General features: G+C 39.5%; 1 protein-coding gene across 2 annotated transcripts; it reads left to right on the forward strand.

The window, feature by feature from the left end:
• Window positions 1–480: 480 nt before the first annotated feature.
• ap3m2 (adaptor related protein complex 3 subunit mu 2) lies at window positions 481–6,513 on the forward strand. 2 transcript variants are annotated; one of them, XM_086169812.1, is made up of 9 exons: window positions 481–593; window positions 1,783–2,067; window positions 2,196–2,367; window positions 2,936–3,073; window positions 3,170–3,255; window positions 3,489–3,622; window positions 3,810–4,017; window positions 4,340–4,484; window positions 5,822–6,513. In XM_086169812.1, the coding sequence occupies exons 2-9, from the start codon at window positions 1,795–1,797 to the stop codon at window positions 5,920–5,922; spliced, it is 1,257 nt and encodes a 418-aa protein (XP_086025938.1). In that variant the 5' UTR covers window positions 481–593; window positions 1,783–1,794; the 3' UTR covers window positions 5,923–6,513. The 2 variants fall into 2 exon arrangements, with proteins under 2 accessions (XP_086025938.1, XP_086025939.1); XM_086169813.1 differs by lacking the exon at window positions 481–593 and adding an exon at window positions 643–768.
• The last annotated feature ends 15,633 nt before the right edge of the window (window positions 6,514–22,146 follow it).

Genomic DNA, 22,146 nt, shown 5'->3' on the forward strand with positions numbered 1-22,146 from the left:
GAATTTATTGTTCTTTTTCTTTTTTATTTTATTCTTGATCACAATTTTGATGCTGCTACCCCATGTGCCCCCCAATTGCCCCTCGGGAACAGATGAAGTTTTTTTGATTCTGCTTTTGTTGCATTTAAGAATTCACTGTCATGTTTTGTAAATATTCTGTTGCAGTGACCGGGTTGCACTTTATTCTCTTTTTTTTTTTTTCTTTTTTTTTCTCTATGGCCGGCATCCATTGATGACAGTGGTAATAGAGAAACGCAAGATGAAATCTGATACTAGAAACAAAATGTCAGACCGTCTTCCTAACTGGACCAATCAAAGCACAGCTCTACTGGTGTTTACTGTCTCTCTGCCTGTCTAGGCCAATCACAATTAGGTGTTTAGTCCAAGCTTCCGCATCATTCACCTATGCCTCGCTCCATGGGCGGGACTTATTTGCTCTTCCCGACTTGTGATTTGTTCGCTGTCCTCTATGGTCTTGCTGCCTGACTCCAGGATCTGAGCTACCTAACGGGAAGCACAGAAAACAGCTTCATCTTTCATTGAGACTAAGGCGCAAGGCAAACGGAATTAACACACAGTCGAAATTGACTTCGGTACGTTTGTCGTAATTTTCTAAAACCTTAAACTTCATTTTAAGAACTGGCTTTCTGTTCGGAAACCTTTTGCAATTTAATTCGCATTTCGGATGACAGGGCGTCTCTGTCATGGGACTCGGCAAAGCGTCTGTTTGAGATGGAGAAGTAGGCCTCGAAACTGCTAGCTACAAGGGTAACACTTTGGGTTGTGCATATATGCATGTATAAGCCAGAGCTCAGTGAAAAGCTGTTTTTAATTTAACCCTTTTTCAAGTCTTTTCGTCGCTTGTAAATAGTCAATTCCAGGTCGAACGCAGTATCTTTGTCGCATATTTAATTAATATTCTGGTGTCATCTTTCCCACTTTCAGTAAGTTATCCATGGAGGAGCCGGTGCTGCCGATGAAAACTTAACAACATGTAAATTTATTAGTCTAAAATATTCCGGCTTTGTATCAAAACAGCTCCTGGGCTACACCATCTAGCTGAATAGGATGGGGGTTGTCTTGTTTCTAATGTGAATTTCATCACAATGATGAGATCGATACGGATGGACTCATTTACATATAAGCTCACCATGACCTGGAATGTTAGCTTCACTTTGGACCTCATTTGTGGTGAGGACAAAGTTATGTTACATATTAAGAAAACCACAAATAAATTAGCATTATTCTTAAAAAAAAAAGCAAAACGCCCATTTTATCCTGGGACACTGTATCAGTGGTCTCTTTGAGGGCTTGTCCTAGGCACAGCTGGCTCTTATCTGCCAAGAACTGTGTCATGTGAGAGCTGATGGGGGAGATCATACAGCCACCCGAGTTACCATAGGATTAAAAGTAACAAGTTTATTATATATATTTGTTGCTTTCTCTGTCTGGTTCAAGATTGTAGGTCTAAACTACCTATAAATGTGGAAAAACACAGCTAGAAAATGGACAAAAAAAGACAGTTTACACAGCTACAAAAAAGAGCAAAACTGTATTTAAAAGTATTCAGGCATGAAAATGATCTGAATAAGAAAAGAACTTTAAAGATGAACTTGTATATTTATAACAGCATTTAAAATTAAGATATTGACTGGATTAGTAATAGAACTATGGACTTGGCAAAGGCCTTTGTTGCAAGGCACAGCATACATCTTCACCTTAGGGTCGTCTTAAATATCATAATTTCCAGAAATTAATCATTTTATGTTTTCTTCATCTCAGCCTCCAACCAAAATGATCCATAGCCTGTTCCTAGTCAACGCTTCGGGGGACATTTTCCTGGAGAAACACTGGAAGAGTGTGGTCAGCCGCTCTGTGTGTGACTATTTCTTTGAAGCACAGGAGCGTGCCACCGAACCAGAGAATGTCCCACCTGTGATTCCCACACCGCACCATTACCTGATCAGTGTTCTCAGACATCGTATCTATTTTGTGGCTGTCATCCAGAGCGAAGTCCCGCCACTTTTCGTCATTGAGTTTCTGCACAGGGTCGTCGACACATTCCAGGTCCTCACCTTTCAGCATGTTGCCTTCCATTTTCCCATCCTACTTTTAAATTGATGATATGTCAGTACATCTTCAACCCTGCCCCTGTAACCCATGTATGATTTCTTTTGGCTTCTCTGTGTTATTAGGACTATTTTGGTGTGTGTACAGAGGCTGCCATCAAGGACAATGTGGTTGTGGTGTATGAACTACTGGAAGAGATGCTGGACAATGGTTTCCCTCTGGCTACAGAGTCCAACATCCTAAAAGAGCTTATCAAGCCTCCCACCATTCTTCGTACAATGGTCAACACCATCACAGGTACAAACAATGAAATATTACTTGATGCCTTTATATATCAAACGTGAACATGAACTTATATACAGACAAAGACCACCCCAGTGCACTGACATTCATATCCACATCAGTACTAGTATAATTATCCCTTATTGCACAGCTTTTTAATGTGATGTAAATTAGTGTAAAGTCCAGTATTTTGTTGTGGAGTTTTTAGCTGTGTAAAATTTTATAAAAAAAAAAAAAAACATCCAGACATTGATTGGTACCAAATTTTTAATTTAAGTTGCTGGTTTCTCAAGCATGGATAATTAGCATTGGAAATTAGCCATTAAGTCATGTTATTGCAAAAAAAAACCTAAAATAATCACTAAATTGTCTTCTAAATAACTCATTATAGATAATTTATCTAATGTATCTGCTACAAATTCCAAAAGTCCTCAAGTACTGGCCTACAAAATAAGTAAGAAAAAAGTAATATATGATGAAGAAAGAATCAGAAAATTGGGGGTTGGAGCTTTATTATAGACTTTTTAACTATTGAAATTATGTTGAAAAGGTCATATGATGCTGTTTCACTTTTGGTTACAAGGCAGCACCAATGTAGGGGAGCAGCTACCAACGGGTCAGCTTTCAGTGGTGCCATGGAGACGCACCGGGGTCAAATACACCAACAATGAAGCCTATTTTGATGTGGTGGAAGAGATTGATGCTATTATTGATAAATCAGGTACATCACTCCAGACATTGACTTAATAAAAGTGTCATTCAATAACAAAAATAACAGTGATTCAGGATGGGTTGATATAACTTCTTTTCTCTTCAGGCTCCACCATTACTGCAGAAATTCAGGGAGTCATCGATGCCTGTGTTAAATTGACTGGCATGCCTGACCTCACTCTGTCATTCATGGTAAGGTTTTTTTTTGTAATCAAAATATTGGATGAACATCAACGTTCTGCCATACACCAAAACCAGGGTTTACATGAACTGTTTGGCTGCCCTTTAAGTACACAACAATACTAAAGTGATAAATGAACAAATCAAAAAAAGGAGGAAACATTGCTGAATATACAGGTGGAATCAAAAGTTAACATATTTACATTTCCCCTGGCTAACTCCACCCCAATGGTCCGTTCTTCCAGAATCCTCGGTTGCTAGATGATGTCAGTTTCCACCCATGTGTTCGATTCAAGCGCTGGGAGGCCGAGCGGATCCTGTCCTTCATCCCCCCTGATGGAAACTTCCGGCTTCTCTCCTATCATGTCAGCTCTCAAAAGTTAGTTTATTTTATATATACACCAGCTTTGTACATGCCAGTCTGAATGTGACATGCACTTTTTAAAAGGGGCTTTCCATGTAGGTATGTAGAACATTTTCCTTTATTATAGACCTCACTTTTTAATGCGGAAATCATGAAAAGTTTCTTCGATGACTCAAGAGTCTTTGTTGTCTTCCTACTCTAGCCTGGTGGCCATACCTGTGTATGTCAAACACAACATCACCTTCCGTGAGGGAAGCTCCCAGGGTCGATTTGACTTGACACTGGGCCCAAAACAGACAATGGGCAAGGCAGTGGAATCAGTCCTTGTCAGCAGCCAGCTGCCACGGGGCGTTCTCAACGCCAACCTTAACCCATCCCAGGGCACGTACACTTTTGACCCAGTCACAAAGGTATCTAAGAAAAGTCTGTGTGTACTTGTGTGCCTATAAATAAAAGGGGCCAAAAAGTGTTGGTTTATTTCAAAATTGTTCATGTTTTTTAATATCCCCAAATTATACACAATTTGTGTTGTGTATCAGACGTGACTTTTTTTTGTTGTTAAGCAAACTATGTGAGCGGTATATCATATCCACTGTACGTTGCTCAATCTGAAGGTGTACACAAGAATATGAGGGACAATCTTTGATGAAATATTGATGTTTGCTATTGCTTTGTGTTGTTATAAGCACAACAAGCCCGGTTGTGATCTCTCTTTGACTTTTTTAAAACTAGCTGCTGTCTTGGGATGTTGGGAAGATCAACCCTCAGAAGCTTCCTAGTCTGAAAGGCACCATGAGTCTGCAGGCTGGGGCTTCCAAACCCGATGAGAATCCCACCATCAACATCCAATTCAAGATCCAACAGATGGCTATCTCAGGTATACACACATATACACAAAAACATCACTGAAACGTGAGTACGTATTATTACAACCATGTTTAGGGAAGAATTGCATTCCTGCTCTGACTAACTAGGTTATTCTCTCAATGCAAACAGCATGAAACTGTCCAGCCTCCATCACAAAGTCCACTCAGCTGACAACCTCCTGACACGTTCTCTGGCGGCACAACATGTCAATAGATGGCGCCAAACACAAACTGCAAATTTTCAAACGATTTTGCCAGATAATTTCAGGAGCTCAGTTTTCTGGATGCTTTGTTCAGCTTGACTCGTGTCGTGTTTGTACCAAGCAACAATGCTTGTCCTGTGCAATCAGATCACAGATGACAGGATTGGGTGTGACTTTTCACCTGGCATTTTTCAAGTTACCACATGCCTTTTCTGTTACGCTCCCTTCCAAGTTCCCTGTGGCTTATGCAGCACTAAGTTGTCTACTTCCAAAAACTCAATACAATTCTTTAAACAGGCCCTGTGGTCAATGCGGATATATTGCATACACATCACACAGCATGACTACTTTTATACTTTTACTTTCTGTGGTGGGTTGTGTCCAATTACACAGACATTGTTTTTTTCCCCCTCAACCTTTCATTCTTTTTGAGGAAACTTAGATGATGCTGCAATATGATAGCAGAGGGAGAAATACAGAGAAAGAGGTGTGCATGTTGGTATTAAAATTCTTAAGAGACGTGATAAGATGCAGTTAGACTTTTCCCTGCAGTAGAGATATGCAAAAACTGTCCAAATAAGGAACTGTTATTGAAGTTGATAAACCTGGTTGTCAGGTTGTACAATAAAATGCCCTCCTTACCCTCGGATTGAATATGTAAGTTCCCATCAACCAAGGTAATCAGGAGTTGGTCCTTTTCGAGTTATGGAAAGCAAAGGAAAAATTACCAAAATACAGGAAAAAGCTAAGTGTTCTGGAAAATATTATGTTGTCCTGAATAATTTAGAATAACTTCACCCTTCTCATATCCTTTTAACAGAATCCCTAGCATCCCTAGCTGCATCCTTAGCTGAAAGTATTACTTTATTTTATGTTCACAAATGGCTTTTATACAGATGTGATTGTTAATGCACCAAGTCATTATTAATGAATTACCCTAAATCTAAGATTTTTTTTCCAATTAGAGATGCCTATAACAGATGTGTCTTAATTATAGCAGTTAGTGTACTGTTGGATTTTTCATGCCTTTTTTATCTTCTTTGATAAAGAGGAAACTACTAATAGTCTCTGGCCACCATTGTATATTTATAAATTGTAAATACACTGTGTCTTGGTGGATTACTGATAATTATGTCCTTCAACAGGGCTGAAGGTCAATCGTCTGGACATGTATGGCGAAAAGTATAAACCATTCAAAGGCATCAAGTACATGACCAAGGCTGGGAAGTTCCAGGTCCGGACATGAAGATTTCCCCCTGTAATGACTGGACCAAACCATCAAGAGACTGTTGGGTGATGTGAGGGGAGGTTGAAGGGGAGTTGGTACATTCCCTATTTATATGCATTTTCAGGATTAGCATTCACAAATGTGAGGTTCCTTGTAGCAGATTAGAGTGGGCCACCTCACAGAGGAAGCTCTGCTGAAGTTAACCTCTTAAACGGGTTTGGGCTTTGATCAAGTGCAGACTTAGCTTGACCTCACACAACAGTTTCCGCTCAGTCAGTAAATCTCCATCTTATGGTGACCCAAACCCCAGTAGACACAAGAAAAATTGATGCCCAAGAAATTTACACCCTCCTTCCTGATACTGTAGGTGAAAGATTTAGTCTTACCTCACCAGTTGCAGTAGTGTTCTACTTTCAATAGGTCAGATTTGCAAATTTGTGTTACTTACAGTAGGAATCAGGTACTTGAACCAGTCCTACATCATGATAGTACGAGCTATATTAGGGCAGGGAAATATGGGAAAATAACAACAAACAAGAAGTGTGTCTCACAGTATTCAGAAACCTGCTTTTTAACATCACAATATAGGCCTAGGTATTAAGAAAAAAATTTCTACATGACAACAGATAAATGTCATTAGTATTTCTTACTCATTACTTTGCATTTTATTCAAATACTATATTCACAAGTATATGAATAAATGTGACACAGCATTGTTAATCTTAGCTGTTTAAATACAAAACCTCACTTTGGAAAGGAAAACAGCATTTTTTTCCATCTGACTTGTTTTTAACAAAGTTCTGTTAAGTTCTGAAATATTTTTGAGATTATTGTCATAGTTTCAATGCAATTTCCTTAGGATTATAGAGCTATCCCCAACCAATACATTAATAGATTTTCTAAATGTATGTGCTGTCAACTGGAGTGTAAAAAGTAATATGCAGAATAGAAACACTCAACCTCCATGTAAATCAGCAAAATAAAAGGTCAAAAACAAGTTGTTAAATAGAAAAGTGATCCATGCCTGGATCTAGATAGAGAAATTATATATCACAATATTGTTACTGAAAAAAGTAAACCCGCACACAAAACATTTTTCATTTCAAATAATTCCTGCTGCATATGAATTAATTATGTCTCAATTTAGTTCAAGAAACTACAACTTAGCCTTTTAACACTCCATATACAAACAAGGTGTTGTAGCTTACCTGTGATATTCTATCCCTTGTTGGTTCTCCGTTCTTTATTTTTAAAATTATTTTTAAAGCTATTTTTTCTCTCTTTGCCTATTGTTGACTGCAAGGTTGATTTTTGTGCAGCACTGGAGTCAGTCAGTACACTGAAGCCGTCCTCTGTTAAGCACTTTCACATCTTGATATTTTGCAAGCTGCATGTGTTTTTTAAGTTGTTAATCACCATTATGATTTAAAATATAAAATATGTGCCTCATTTCTTAAGCATAAATTATTATTTATTAAACTTTGATAATAGTTAATGATAGTGTGCAGATGAAAACATGTACAATATGTTTTTCTTGCACATAGTCATGGCATTTTAAAGTTTTCAAAGTAGTTATATTCATCAAGGCCAATCAGGAAGTTAAACTGGTCCAAATTATCTAAAATATTTGCTGGGCACATCAAAACACTGAATGACGATCAGTACATCCCAATGTTTTTTTATCAAAAATCATCCAAGCGTAACCTTATGAATGTCACCATGGCAACTGAACTGATCTGGATGAACCAGATGAACAGTTAACGTAATACATACATGCCTCTGGGTCACACCACCATACTCCGGAATCCTGCAGTCGCCGTGGCGACTAATGGGTATTCTGAGCTGGAAAAACGAGCGCGATTCTGTGGTGCGATGGCGAGCTACCTCAGGAGAAGAAGACAACGGTTTGCATTTTCTGTTCACTGCAGTCGATTTGTGTTTGTTAAGCAGCCTCCAATGGAGTGTGATAATGGTGTAAAAAATAAAGATTTGGTGTGTTACAATTGAGTGATAATTCTAAATGACTATTTTGTAACATGATATATAAGTCTTTGGAATTGAATACATCAGTTCTGCCATCACAACAGAACAGTAAAGTGTATAATGGTTCTAGGTTTAGATGTGTTTGTTTTGTGATGGTTGGATTTCTGATCTTGGTTGCAAACAAATGAACGGCTTGAGAGAAACCCATACACTCCAAACGGGATGATCTGTTTTCATGTCGTAGAGGCAATGAGGTCACAAACTCAAGTTGACTCAAGATATCGGGAAAATACTAAGAATGATAATGCAACAGTAAAATTGAGAAGAAAAAAAAATCAAATTCTTACAAAGAAAAAGTGCATTTTTCTACACAAACCAAGGTAAACATCGGATGAAAATTGTTTGGTTTATTGAAGTTCATATAAGTTTTTTTTTTCTTGTTTTTTACCATTTAGAATGGACTCTATCTATCCATTCATCCATACATACATAAAATTCCTTAATCAAATGGGCATCATGTTCACAATGAGCCCATGTTCTAAAACAACAGAAAGTACATTTTGGACTTTCTATACAAGTTAGTTATCATTAGTATTTTAACCCTCTCAGGCTCAAATTAAGTTGTAGTTGCAGGAAAAATCTGATATTTGGCTGTCGCAAATCTGCAACATCTGCCTGGAGAAGGATATGTATGATAACATCATATTTGGCATGAATAATGAAATTCTCAGAATTTTAAAAATGCTACAAAGTCTTTGTGCAAGGTATTCAGTGCTATGGTTATTAAGTTCTTGACTTTCCCTCTTTCATATTATGGTGTCATATACAGCAACAATATAAGTTGATGTATCATCTTGATCAGGATCACCATGCAGCCACTCATTGGTGAGTCTGGATCTCCATGAATTGATGAGAATTGATATAACAAAATGGATAGAGAGAGCATGTGGTACAAGTGGTAAATTTCCCCATCATCCCAAAACAGTAGTGTGTAATAACCACGCAGTTGACATGTAATCTGTTTCGAAATGACCAACAGTAAGTTGGCTAATCAGCTATTGGCACACATATGGTTTTTATTTTTACTTGTTCCAATGAGTAATTTGGCTTCTGTCCATTCAGTCATGCATCTATCTATCTATCTATCTATCTATCTATCTATCTATCTATCTATCTATCTATCTATCTATCTATCTATCTATCTATCTACACTCAGACCATTTCACGGCCCGCGGGCCACATCTGGCCCAATTAGCTTTTTTTTTCCAGCGCGCCAAACTATTTTGTTGAATATTTTAATACGTTTTCAATCAATATTGAATTAAAAAAAACAAACATTTTTTCCCTTTTGTTTAATTTTGTATGGATGATTACATACAAAATAATGTCAATACATTTATATGATCACTAATGATGTTAAAGTAGAAATAAAATGCCCAAAAAATTAAATATTTAAATAGCAATTTCCATTTTGTCCAATTTACATGATACCTTTTTGGCCGGCGCATAAAAATTAAACAAGAAATGTGGCCCGCCAACCAAAATAATTGCACATCCCTGATGTATCTGTTTAATCTGTGTAATCTGTGTAAAGTGAGGCCTTTTCAGTCTGTCAGGTGGGGCCGCTGCTTCCCCTCATCCGACGCCGTCCATGTGACGTCACGGTGGCCCCGTGGTCACGTGACCAAACAACAGGGTCACTCGTATCCAGCGGCGGGCGGGCAATAAAAATGTCATTATTTAATAGGACCTTTTTGACATACATTTAAGCAGACAGGATGGACCGCATGTAAAGAAAATCGTGTCCCTCTGTAAATAATAAAGCGGTACAAGATACCAATTATAACTTGGAAATACTTATATAATGTATATATACTTAATATTATAAATTGACAATAGAGGTTTAATTCCACGTGTTATCCTTGTGACTCCATGAAGACCTGATGCAAGTGAATCTACAACTCCATCATTCGAATATTAAAATAATATGTCATGACTTGCTTTACATACGTGGACTCCACTCCATAATTTACGGATGGCTTTAACCCTTTCAAAGACCCCACCACCACACACACACACACACACCTTCCAACCAGCGGTTTGGAGTCAGTGATGTCACTCCCAACTTTTCCCTCCCCCCCCTCCACTTCTGGATGAGCGTTTCTCCAATTTCGTGCAATTGTGCGAAAGCTTGTCTTATCTGTTATTATTTTTCTTTAGAATTCTGTAGATCTCGGTAATATACAACGTTTTCGTGCCGCCTCGCTACTTTGCTCAACTTTTTCTCGATCTTTTATTTTCTTAATTCGTCAAAGATGCATGGTAAACCGAAGTGAAATTATATCGGCCAATTTAGAGACCGGGCCCACGCAGTCAGTGCGGTGAGTATTTTCTTTTTTTTTTTTAATTTTATCCATTTACATCCATTCCTAAATTGTAATTTCGTGTTTGTATGCTCTGGTTTTATTTTGTGCTTGCAAATAACAAATATATGTAACGACACGGAAATAACGCAACGTTAGTTTGGAGCACTTGTCAATCATTTAAAAGCCACATGCTCCACGCAGATACTTGATCACTACCTATTTACCAAGTATTACTCGGATTTCCGCCTATTTACGTCGATTGAACTCAGGGGATCCAGTAGCATTTAAATGGTTGTGTATTCACGCTGGGAGAAAGTGGTATGTGTATGTATGTATGTGTGTGTGTGTGTGTGTGTGTGTGTGTGTGTGTGTGTGTGTGTGTTTTCCCACCCAGAACAATTATCTCCCTCACTGCGCTAATGGACGCGTATTGGAGAATCCTAATGTAAACAGATAACACGGGCGACGTGCGTGGAAACGCGCGGCTGTTTATCTGATCGCTGTGATCGCCGTGGGGTGGCGGGGCGGATGACCACGTGGACGTACAGTGACACGGAGGAGGGGAGGAGGAGGAGTTGGTTCATATGATTGACAGTGTTAAACAATTTCCCCGAATGTGTCACGTAGTCAATTTGCAGAAAAAACGCGTGCAGTCCTTCCGCCGTGTACGCTGGACTGTTTAATCCCTTCGCGCTCTTTCTACGTGCAGCATGCAAAGTGTGAGGGAGACACGCCCACATGCACGGAATAATTCAACCAAAAAAGGAAGAAAAAAAAAGTAAAAATGAGTGAAGCTTTTCAGGAACAGCTTTTTCTGTCAGATGAGTGGTGACTGGTATTAGTATGTGTTTAAATTACTGGAAAAAAAAAAAAACAACAACAAATACTATCAAGCGTTAGTGAAGTTGAATCTTTATTTTCGCAAACTTCTAACAACTACCTTTTTTAATTTGCTGTTACAATTTAACCAAACCGAACTTCCATTCATTCATTCATTTTTCTCATTATTTTTCTCATTATGCTTATCTTGCACTCAGATAATTTGGGTGAGAGGCGGCACTACCGCTGACCAGTCACCGGTCGATCATAAGGCCACATATATAACCAAACTACCGTTCACTCTCTCCCACAATTTAGGTTCACTAATGAACCAGCTGCATGTTTTTGGGCTGTGGGAGGAAACCGGAGAACAGGTTTCCTCCAGGTTTGCCAGAGAGCACGCAAACTCTGCACAGAAAGTCAAAACTAACGTAGTGAATTAACATGTCTCTGGTCCCAATTGATATTTTTTCGCGAGTGAATCTCCAGACCGACTGGCTCGTGAAGGCTCATAATATTGTTCAACAAAATTCTACATGTTTTCCTTGGAATGTCATTTCGGTGACTTTTGCCCTCTGTCTGCATTGTTGGCGACGAGTGTTTAAACACGTTTAATGCTGGCCGTGAAAGTGGCTGCAGCAAAAAGAAACACCTTTTTTTTCCAAACGATTGTTTTTTTTTTATGGACGGTTGTCTGGAGTGTGTGACCGCAAAACAAAGAGGACGTGCACGGCATCAACCTATCAACCCCCTCCATTTAGTCGGGGGAGACGCAAGCCAATGTCCGCGAGGAACCGGCCTGTAAAAGCTTGCATGTTCTCAAACTGCTCACGTAGGCCTGGAGGTTATGAGCCAACTAGATTCACAGTACTGACAGCTGTGTTTGAAAACCAGACAGTTTCCAGACAGCCGTCTGAATTCTCTAATTTAAACTGTAATTAAACATTAGTGAATGCGCTTTCAAACGCTCCTGATGCAGCTATCTGATAAAATATTAATTTTCAGTCAGTAAACTGCTGGTTTAATAAAGCTGTGTAAAGATTTAAACAATATAGGGACTGCTTTTTCTATGCTTTTCTCAAAATGTCCTTCCGCTTGTCCTAACCATTGAATGTTTGAGCTCCATCCGTCATTGACATCGTCCTCTTTTCATGTTCACTGATCAAACGGTAAGCACTAAAAGTCTGATTTTTGCCTACAAACAAGACTGGTGATATCAAAAATACTTCAGAAGATAGTTCTGTTAAATATTCAGCAGATGCAAACCTTGAAGCCTCTCCATCACTAACACTCAGTGGATGTCGCAGAAAGTTAGAGATATTTTCTATCCAGCTCTTCCCCGTTTAAATATCTTTTTTTTTTTTTTTGCAAATTACCTTTTCTGCATTGTCTTGTGGCTAGGTAGTAATATGGCAGGTCAAAAAAGTAAAGCTGCAAAAAAAAAAATTATAATAATGATGATAAAACAGGTGTCAATCATAACGGTATATCAAAAAATGTTATTGTCTTACTGTGATTTTTTTTTTTTTTAGAAAAAAGTGGAAATATGCAACCTAAACCAATAAAGTTTTCTGGGGAAAAATAACAAACAATTGGCAACCTCAGTGCTTGACAGGTAGGGGGTTAATAATCGTCTCAGTCCGACTCATGCTTAAGAGATTCAAACCATTTTGTTCATGGAGTGGAGGAAGCTGAACCATCAGCCAAGTGGCACTGATCCCAATGTGTGCTAACATAGCAATAGCATGTTTAGAAAATCTGTGTTTGATTTAAAAGGAAAAAAAAACACATGTTTAATGTTTGTATTTCCTGACTCTATTTTACTGAAAATCTACCAAGATTCCGTTTCCCATGTTTTGCTGCTGTAAGTGAAGCAGGCATCTCAAAAACAGACCTCAAAACAATCATTGAGTATGGAGGCAGGCTTTTGCCCCTGTTATGCAAACTTTTAATTTAGCCTCAAACAAACTTTGAAATAATTAAATTTGATAGAAGACACCGCACATCTGGGGTGCTCATCTTCAACCATCGGTCTGATCTGGTATTTTGTCTGTTGCAGAGCCTTTTCTTCTCTTGCGGTTCACCACAAGGCGTGTCTGGCTCATGACTGCTTCCACCCCTCTGAGTGTTAATGAAAGCAATTTATTTACTTGGAATTTTGATGAGCCACAATCTGTATTCACGATTTTATTGTTAAGGAATGCTGGGAAGGGAATTGTCTCTTCCATTGGTACCTGTTTCAAACAATCTCTCATTTGTCTTTTCTCCATGCACTTCCCGTCCAGACGGTGTCCAGGAAGGCCAGATAGTCTGATGTCTTCCCATGTATCACCCTCTCTGCCCAGCCTGCGGCGGACCACCAGACCCTCGGGGTAGCTGAAAAAATGGACTCACCATTAAGTTTTTTGTTCTGGATTCACTGTGAACTTCTGGTGACCCCCCCAAAAAACAATACAACCAGGCAGCCAAGTATTGTAGAAGACCCTTTATCACCGAAAACTTGGTTTTCCAATACTCCCCATAGTACAAGGCATTGACCGAACATCATCAAGTGATCTGTGTTTATGGAGACTTTTTTTCCCAAGAGCAGCCAAAACATAGTTCCTCGTTCAGAAACAGCGCAGGTCAAAGTAGGGACGACCAGAATGGCCAAGCCACGGGCAGGGCCCCGTCCACCCTTTCAGCACATTCACGATTTTTCCACAGCCATGGAAGATGCTCACTCCTTTCCCGTGTATGGAGAGTCTTTGGAGACATGTCCCCTCAGCAAGCACATCAAGATTGAATACCAACAAGCGCAACTTTTCTCTTTTTCTCCCAATGAATCGTCGCTGGAGGCCAGTATTGAGGTCCAGAAGAAGAGAAGGAAGAAATGCGGCGTCTGTGTTCCTTGCCTACGCAAGGACAACTGTGGTACCTGTGCAAACTGCCTTAACCGCAAGACTGGTAAACAGATTTGCAAGTTGCGCAAATGTGAAGAATTGAAGAAGAGACTTAGTGACTGGGAGGTAAGCCAAGTTCAGGTATGGTTATGAATCTGGTATGCATTGTTTATTGCATTTCTTCAGATGTGAACTGACTTAGATTAACCAGTGAGAAAAAAAATCTACCCACACATCTTTGATTGCATAGTTTTAACTGCTCACGTCTCAAAAAACATGACTCCACAACCCTCAAGTGTCCCTCAGGAAGTCAATGTTTGTCTGATGTTTATTGAATCTGGTGTGAAGTTTTCTACTAGAACGAGACACAATGCCTTGCATTGATGTCTTACCTGATGGATCTGAAAATTTTGCACATGCGTCTTTTCAACTAGAGTAAGTTCTTGTTTTGTTACAGACTCTTGCTCTACATACTTGAGTGAGAGCTCATAATTGAGATTAGCTTGGGGACGTATCTATCCACCTGCTGAACTACTTTTATTTCACACCACAACAGGGTTTGCAAGCATTTTGTCGGAGGTGATCATCCAGAATCATTGTCTGTAGCTTTGCTGTCCTGGCATTTATCAAGTCAGGACCTGTTTTTCATTTTAAAGACTACCTTAGAGGGATTGTCTGACACTCTATCGTGAATAACACTGAAATATGAAATGATGTCCTACCGATGCGAGAGGTTGGATGGGAAATGTCATGTTTGTTTAGTATAATCAACATTACTCCAAGCTCAAAAACTGTCAGCTCCTGTTTGTGAACTTATACCAATTATCAGAACCAAATCCGGTGGTACTCTAGATTCAATGACACAGTAGTGTGCTTTGCAAATGGGATTTAACTATTTCTGTTTATATGCTAACTTAAAATCGAAGAGTAAATTGCACAAAGCAAGTTAAAAACATGTTTTTGTAAAAATGCTGTTACTTATAGACGTATAGACTCATTTAATGGTTAAAATGGCTATTACTGTATTATATGCATGCTAGATGAAGGGAATAAAGATGGACTGATATAGTTTAAGTTACATCAGAGGAGATTTTAACAATCTGGTCCAGATGTGTCTGTGTTTACCGGAGGATAACCATGTAGCTTCATAAGAAGCCAGCTTACGTTCATGTGGAAGCGTGTACGGCATCCTAATCGGAACTGGCTGATATTTTCCAGCCGACTCCTGTCAGCCCGACAGGCTTGTGATTGCTAATGTGTTTGCGCGGATGGTTGTTCCAAGCTGCGGTGACGTGTTGAACAACTCTCCCAGAGTTGCTTGCTGAGCTAATTAAGTTTACAAAATAAAATTGTAATAATCGCTCCCCAACCCTGGAAAAAAATCCTCCAAAGAAACCGCGGCAGTAGCCTCGGGCAGCAGTTCAGCCCTCTCATCTTTACACGTATCCGGACTCGAAAGGAGATTTTCCTCGATTATTCGCGCTCAGTGCCAATCAGATCTCTAAAGTCTCCATCTCCATAAGTGCCTCAAGTACATCAAGACTTGATTCAACTCCCTGTGAGAGGTCTGTCTCCAGGCTGTAATGGTTCACATCCAAGCAAGCTGCAGCTGTATCAGTATAATGAGCGCTTGCCTAACAATCTTAATCTTTTTCTCCAGTGACATCCATAATAGCCAGAAAAACACAGTGCCACACCTGCTATAAGTAGCAGGGCGACACCGACAAACATGTCATCTAGAGCCATCGTGGCCATAGATGTGGTTAACCGAATTGGAATCCGCAGATAATTAGAAGAGTCTACTGAAAAACCTTCAGTCCACCCTCTGTTAACATCGTGTGTGAGCACTGTGCTTGTGCGTGCATAGTTGCGGGAATGTGGAGGGAACCAAAGAGCAGCAGAGGACCTCTGTTGTTGCCTGGTTCTTTGTCCTTTGACCTCGTAGGCTTCGAATGAGAGTGGGGGTTAACCTCGGGCTATTTAGTGTTTGTGTGTGGGTGTGTGAAGAAAGAGAGCGACTGCCTGTTTGCAAGTGTCAGTGTGTGTGGCTATATGTGTTTGTATGTGCATCTGGGTCTTAAAATAGGGGGATGGGATTTGAAGTTAAGAAGAACAGGAAGATGCAGTAAATGTTCAACGGTTGGAGGAGAAGCAGGAAAAACCAGACTAGGCTACAAAGGTATGGTCAAGGAGGCGGCTATGACGGCTCCTCCCGGGACTAAAAGTTAACAGCAAACCAACAGAAAAAATAATCAGTGTCTAATGTTTGGATGAAACCATGGCGACCGTCAACGGACACTAAATTGCTGTGCAGAAATAAAACGATCCTTTTTTAAAATTCGAATAAAGCCAGATTACTTTAGTAATATTAATAAAGACTTTCTGAATTGTGTCAAAATATCAAGATTAGAGTTATACATTCCCGTCAGATGTGTAACTTCCTTCTAGAAAGCAAGTTTCTCCTCTTAAATTCAAATAAAGCAGAGTTTATTGTGAAAATAGTTGTCTTGCTTCGGTGCACAATTTACTGTTGCATTTTTGGCTTTCAAAGTAAATCTCTTTTCAACATTAGTGCTGCCCTGCATCATTCATTTTAAGTAACAGAAAGAGATAAAGTACGTTATCCTTGCAAGCGAGTCTCGATCTTTTTTTTTTTGTATGATCACAAGCAGCTCTCTAACACGATGTCCTTTTGGTGACGCTGTGTCAGGAGACGGCGAGGATATCTTAGAAATCTGTACGTATCTTAGGAAAGCCCAAACCAACTGTTTCGCAAAACAGTGCGTATTAGAGCGCGATGGTAATTTTAGATTTCCTTGTATAAAAGATGTCAAAGTATCAAATTGAGAATACTTTATCATAGCACTATCACTGACTGGGATCCAGATGATAAACTGTATTGGACAGTTGATCACACTTTGACACATATTGATTAAATTAATTCCGAATAATGAAGCCTTTCAGTAGAAGCACAAAATATATGTGGATTTTGAGCGTGTCTAGAAAGATTTGTGCACAGGAGCCCCGCGCATGTGTGGAAGAACACAAAGCTGAAGCATAAAGAAAAAGGCAGGCTTGTTAAACAGCAAAGTGTAAATCAGGATTTTAGTCGGTAGCACTGTTTAGACCTGTCCTGTCCCGTCCTGTCTGCTAGAACTTTACAAGGTGTCTAGGAACACCCAGGGGTTACAAGGTGGGGTCTAGCAGCAATGTGTGTGTGTGTGTGTGAGTGTGTGTGTGTGTGTGTGTGTGTGTGTGTGTGTGTGTGTGTGTGTGTGTGTGTGTGTATCTGTTGTTTATAACTGCGTGCTGTACATCATGTTATTTTTGTTTGTCACATGGTTTACAACAGCACTTTGGTTTACATGGTTTACAACAGCACTTTTTAATAGCACCACATTTGTACTTTAACTCCATTTATTTCTTGATGCCATGAACAGTAAATCTATTAATGCGTTGATCGAGTTTATCTTTCTTTTTGTCACCAAATATACTGAATATATTAAAACAGGTCTTGATATGATATGGTTGTACTATAAAACACCATGTTAAGTCCATCAGAATTGTAATTTCTTATCCTGGCTATTCCAATGTTGCTCTGCAGTTACTCAAGTACATGAGAATGTCAGTAGAAATAAGTAACTTCATTGTAAAGCAGACAACTTGAGGATTGTTTGGCCACAAACAGGAAACAGGGTTCTCTATCAGCAACACTCAGACCTGTCCTGACATGTCGGTTATTCTGGGTTTACAAGTTGTCTTGCAACATCAAAGGATGTCCTTTGGAAATAGGAATAGTTTTTTTTTCGTTTCTTTCATTTATTTTGGAAGTAGATAAACGCACAGTCACGTTATGCGGTTGAACTTGCTTATCCTGCACAGCGTCTATGTCATGTGAGTTCAGCGGCTGGGAGCCAAACAGCAGACATCCTAATTGGAGCTATTGTCTTTTTCAGAAGTTCTCTTGTTAAGGGGTAATAGAGGTTTACTACCTCCATATTTCAAAACTCTTGACCTCTCAGGGAACCCTGCCTCCATTCAGCCAATCGTTTTCCCCTCCATTTGTCATTCAGTATCTGCACTATATCATGAATGTTTTATGGACTGTATGGCTAGATCGTCTCAGTTTATTGCATATTTCGCACTGGTGTTGGCAGATTGTGCTGCGATTCAATGCTAACTTTGACATTCTCTAAAGGACATTTTGCAGAAACTTGATTTTTTTAATACTTTGGCTAATGACTTACCATTTGAATCCTTACAGCCTTGTGTGTAATGTGGAGGCTTATTAGCAATTCACACACTCTCACCAACAAAAGTATCATTTGCAAAATGCTTCCAAAAATTCATAATAGTGTCTGTCTTTTTTATGATGCGCACCCTGCATAACTACCTCATACCACCATGCTGTTAAAAGGGCCACTAAAGAAGGTAAAGTTAGTGTTGACATAACGGGATGTTTGGTATACAGTCATTGGTCAGTATTTCTCCATGTCGACCCGAATGTGATGTAGCGGCTGAGTGAGTTGTCTAAGAACAGTCCCGCACTTTCTGTGCTGCAAGTCCTGAATATTGAGAATATTCACAATGATATGAAGGGAAAAAGTCACAAGTCAACATTCAACTGCCATGCAATGGTGAACAACTGCTAGACGCAACAAGGAGATAAGGAACCATTAAAAAGCAGAATTGTCAAACTCAAGGCCCCTGACACAAATATGTTTGGACTATGTGATCATTCCTTATGTCTACTACTAATGTCTAACGGGCAAAATAATAACGAGGTAAATCGCATTCAGAAGGACCAGGGCTTTCCTAACAGATGGGAGGCAGACTACCTGTAAGTCGACACTGGAGGTAAACTTGTTTACTAAAGGCCGTAACAATATGCGCCTATCATTCATCACCACGTTCTCATGAAACTTGTCTTACTAGAATTAGTATCATGTACAAACATACATATAATGAGCGATCATTGCCAAAGCAACAGAGTCACTGGATCAGGGGCACAATTGATGTTGTGCATTGTACCTGTGGGAACTTTACGACAGACCCGACATTAGATCTCATGATCATTGCTCCCATTATCTGTGTTCATCTGACTATAGAACATAAACGTGCTTAAAGGTCACTGTGGCACGATGAGACAGAGGCAGATAGGCGACTGCAGAGGTTCTTCCAGTACAGAGTCACAAGTTAATCAGTTATAATTGCTGGGAGACTGTAAAAAAAATAACAACTAAGACATTCTTCGTCAAAAGAACACAATACTACGGTTTCACATTTATCCTCAAAAGATATGCCCTGAGCCAGAGGGACACACTGCAACAATACAATAACGCCACATTAACAGCGTTGTGTCAGGTAGACACCTGTCTGGCCAAAAAGTGGTGAGTGACGTTTGTTTCACCAATGATATGATTCTATACTGACTCCTGGATAATGGTGGTGGCAGATGGGCAGGGGTGGGCAATTATTTTGGCTGGCGGGCCACATTTCATATTTAATTTTTACGCGTGGGCCAACTAGGTATCATGTAAATTGAACAAAATGAAAATTGCAATTTAAATAGTTGAATTTTTTTGGCATTTTATTTCAACCTTGAAGTCATTAATGATGATAAATTTACTGACATTATTTTGTATGTAATCATCCATACAAAATTTAACAAAAGGAAAAATAAGGAGTTTCCAAATTCAATGTTGATTGAAAATACTTATTAAAATATTCAACGAAAATAGTTTGGCAGGCTGGATAAAAAAAAGCAAATTGATGTATGTATGTATGTATGTATGTATGGATGGATGGATGGATGGATGGATGGATGGATGGATGGATGGATGGATGGATGGATGGATGGATGGATAGATAGATAGATAGATAGATAGATAGATAGATAGATAGATAGATAGATAGATAGATAGATAGATAGATAGATGATCGATGGATGCATGACTGAATGGACGGAAGCCAAAATACTCATTGGAAAAATGTAAAATGCCCTGGTCTGCAGTAGGGGATTGACAGGATGAAACTGAAGAATCTGGTGTCTCATCTCATTTCTATAGTACTACCGTATAGTGTTAGCACTCATATCGGCCATTTACAGGGAGTGGGGATCAAGAAGTTGGATGATTGCAATTAGAGTGTGAAAAATGTGTGGAAAAGAGGAAAAGAAATGAGCTCAAGCAGGTTCGAATGGGTGGAAAAGTGTCAAGAGTACAATGCCACAGAAGATTACCAGTCAGAATGAAAGGAAAGGTGTACAAGACAGTGATGAGACCCGCGATGCTGTATAGACTAGAAATAGTTACAGTAACGAAAAGACAGGAGGCAGAACTGGAGGTCGCAGAGATGAAGATGTTGAGGTTCTCTTTGGGAGTGACCAGGATGGATAGGATCAGGAATGAGTCCATCAGAGGGACAACACATGTTAGATGTTTTGGAGAGAAGGTCAGAGAAGCCAGACTGAGATTGGTTCAGTCATGTACAGAGGAGGAATAGTGAATATATTGGTAGACTGATGCAAAATTGGAGCTGCCAGGCAGGAGGTCTAGAGGAAGACAAAAGAGACGATTTATGGACGTGGTGAGAGAGGATATGACAGTAGTTGATGTGAGAGAGGAGGATACAGAGAATAGGGTTAGATGGAGAAGGCTGATTCACCGTGGTGACCCCTGAAGGGAAAAGCCGAAAGAAAAGAAGAATAGGCCATTTGAATTTTGCTGTTTTACCTCTTTTTTTATTTAATGTTTATATTTGCATGAATATAAGCCAATTCTAAGTGTGTGTAAGCACCTACAATACAGACTCACGCACAACTCTGCTGCCAGTGCATTCCGTGCATATTTTAATATTATCACATAGCCCGTCATCACTCCCGAGATGTTAATCGAATACGTCGTTAAGTTAGGACCACCTTTAGTCTTGCTTACAAGTCTGTAACTTAAACTATCATATTTCAAGTTTGACTCCATTTGATGATAGCAAGTTTGAGACCACTGTCAGTTCTGTTGCTCTTCACTGTATTTGTAATTGGATTTGACACAGAAGTATTTGTGAGGCTCCCCAGATAAAGCAATGAACCAGAATTTGGTTGATTGCCATGCAGAAACCATCCATTATTTGCTCCAAAAAACATATATCTTTGTGTATTTGCAGATGTATCATCTGAAAGTGAAGAAGAATCAAAAAGCATGAACAAAAGTTACAGGAAAAATTTTCCCAAAACTTTTTTTTTTTTCCCCCAATTTTTTCAAATATATAATATTCCAATATTTAAAAAATTACACATAGTAAATTATCAGACATATATGTATTTATTAATGGAGGAGATGGTTGAGTATTGGACGTATGTCATGTAATGTCAGCAGTCAACCATTGGAAATGGTAATAACATCTGTGAAGTTTTAAAATACTCAGATTTAAGTAACCCTAACAAGTTTCATATGAAAAAAAAATTCGATTAGGTGTGTTCAAACGTCTCATGGTGGTTGGATAATGAAATGAGTGGTTATATTGGATAAAAGGACATGCAGCTCCTGAATTTGGTGTTATTATTAGGTACTAACAAAACTGCTATTTTAAGAACAGACCAATTGATAACGAACAGGGGATCGGCGGAGCCGGCCAGGCGCTTGCTATAAAACCTTAATGCTTAACTTTCCCCACCTCCTCAAATATTGCGCTGCAACTAGGATGGTGGCCACCTGAAATGATGCCCGCTGGAAGCCCAGCAACAGGAGCAGCACTCTCTGTCCAGCTTACCACAAAACCCGCCTCTGCTCACACGTAAACACGCGGATTCACACACATTCATACGCGCACGTGACCCATGTGACGTCAGCAGAGGGGATTTCCCATGCCATATGAGAGCATCAGACACTACAAATGCTGTGTCACTGTGTAGCCGCCTTGCTTCGCCACAGTTCAGTACACTCTCTTTTCGATCCTCTGCCTTTCGCTGTCTTGCATTGCGCCTCGATGAGTCTCGCTGTGCCGTCGCTAGCCCGTGTGAACTTTCTCTGACTCTGTCTCGTCGCATGACGTTTTCCAATTTAGCAGCCGTTTTCACACGGTCTGCTGTTTTTCATATCTAAATAGACCGTACGGCTGACGCTTTGGGCTTTCCGTTCAGCGAAAGCGGTCGGGTGATGGTTGCAAGAAGGTTTGCTTGCAAAATTAGAAATGCG

The sequence above is a fragment of the Fistularia commersonii genome, chromosome 22 (genome assembly GCF_037954325.1).
Source record: "Fistularia commersonii isolate RoL2024-O1a breed Wild chromosome 22, RoL_Fcom_v1.0, whole genome shotgun sequence".
Taxonomy (NCBI): Eukaryota; Metazoa; Chordata; class Actinopteri; order Syngnathiformes; family Fistulariidae; genus Fistularia; species Fistularia commersonii.

Excerpts from the sequence above, each read along its gene's own strand:
- ap3m2 (XM_086169812.1), top strand. The coding sequence starts at position 1,795 with ATGATCCATAGCCTGTTCCTAGTCAACGCTTCGGGGGACATTTTCCTG. Across the intron at positions 3,074-3,169 it reads TGCTATTATTGATAAATCAG|GCTCCACCATTACTGCAGAA; the intron begins GTACATCACTCC and ends TTTTCTCTTCAG. Across the intron at positions 4,018-4,339 it reads CTTTTGACCCAGTCACAAAG|CTGCTGTCTTGGGATGTTGG; the intron begins GTATCTAAGAAA and ends TTTTAAAACTAG.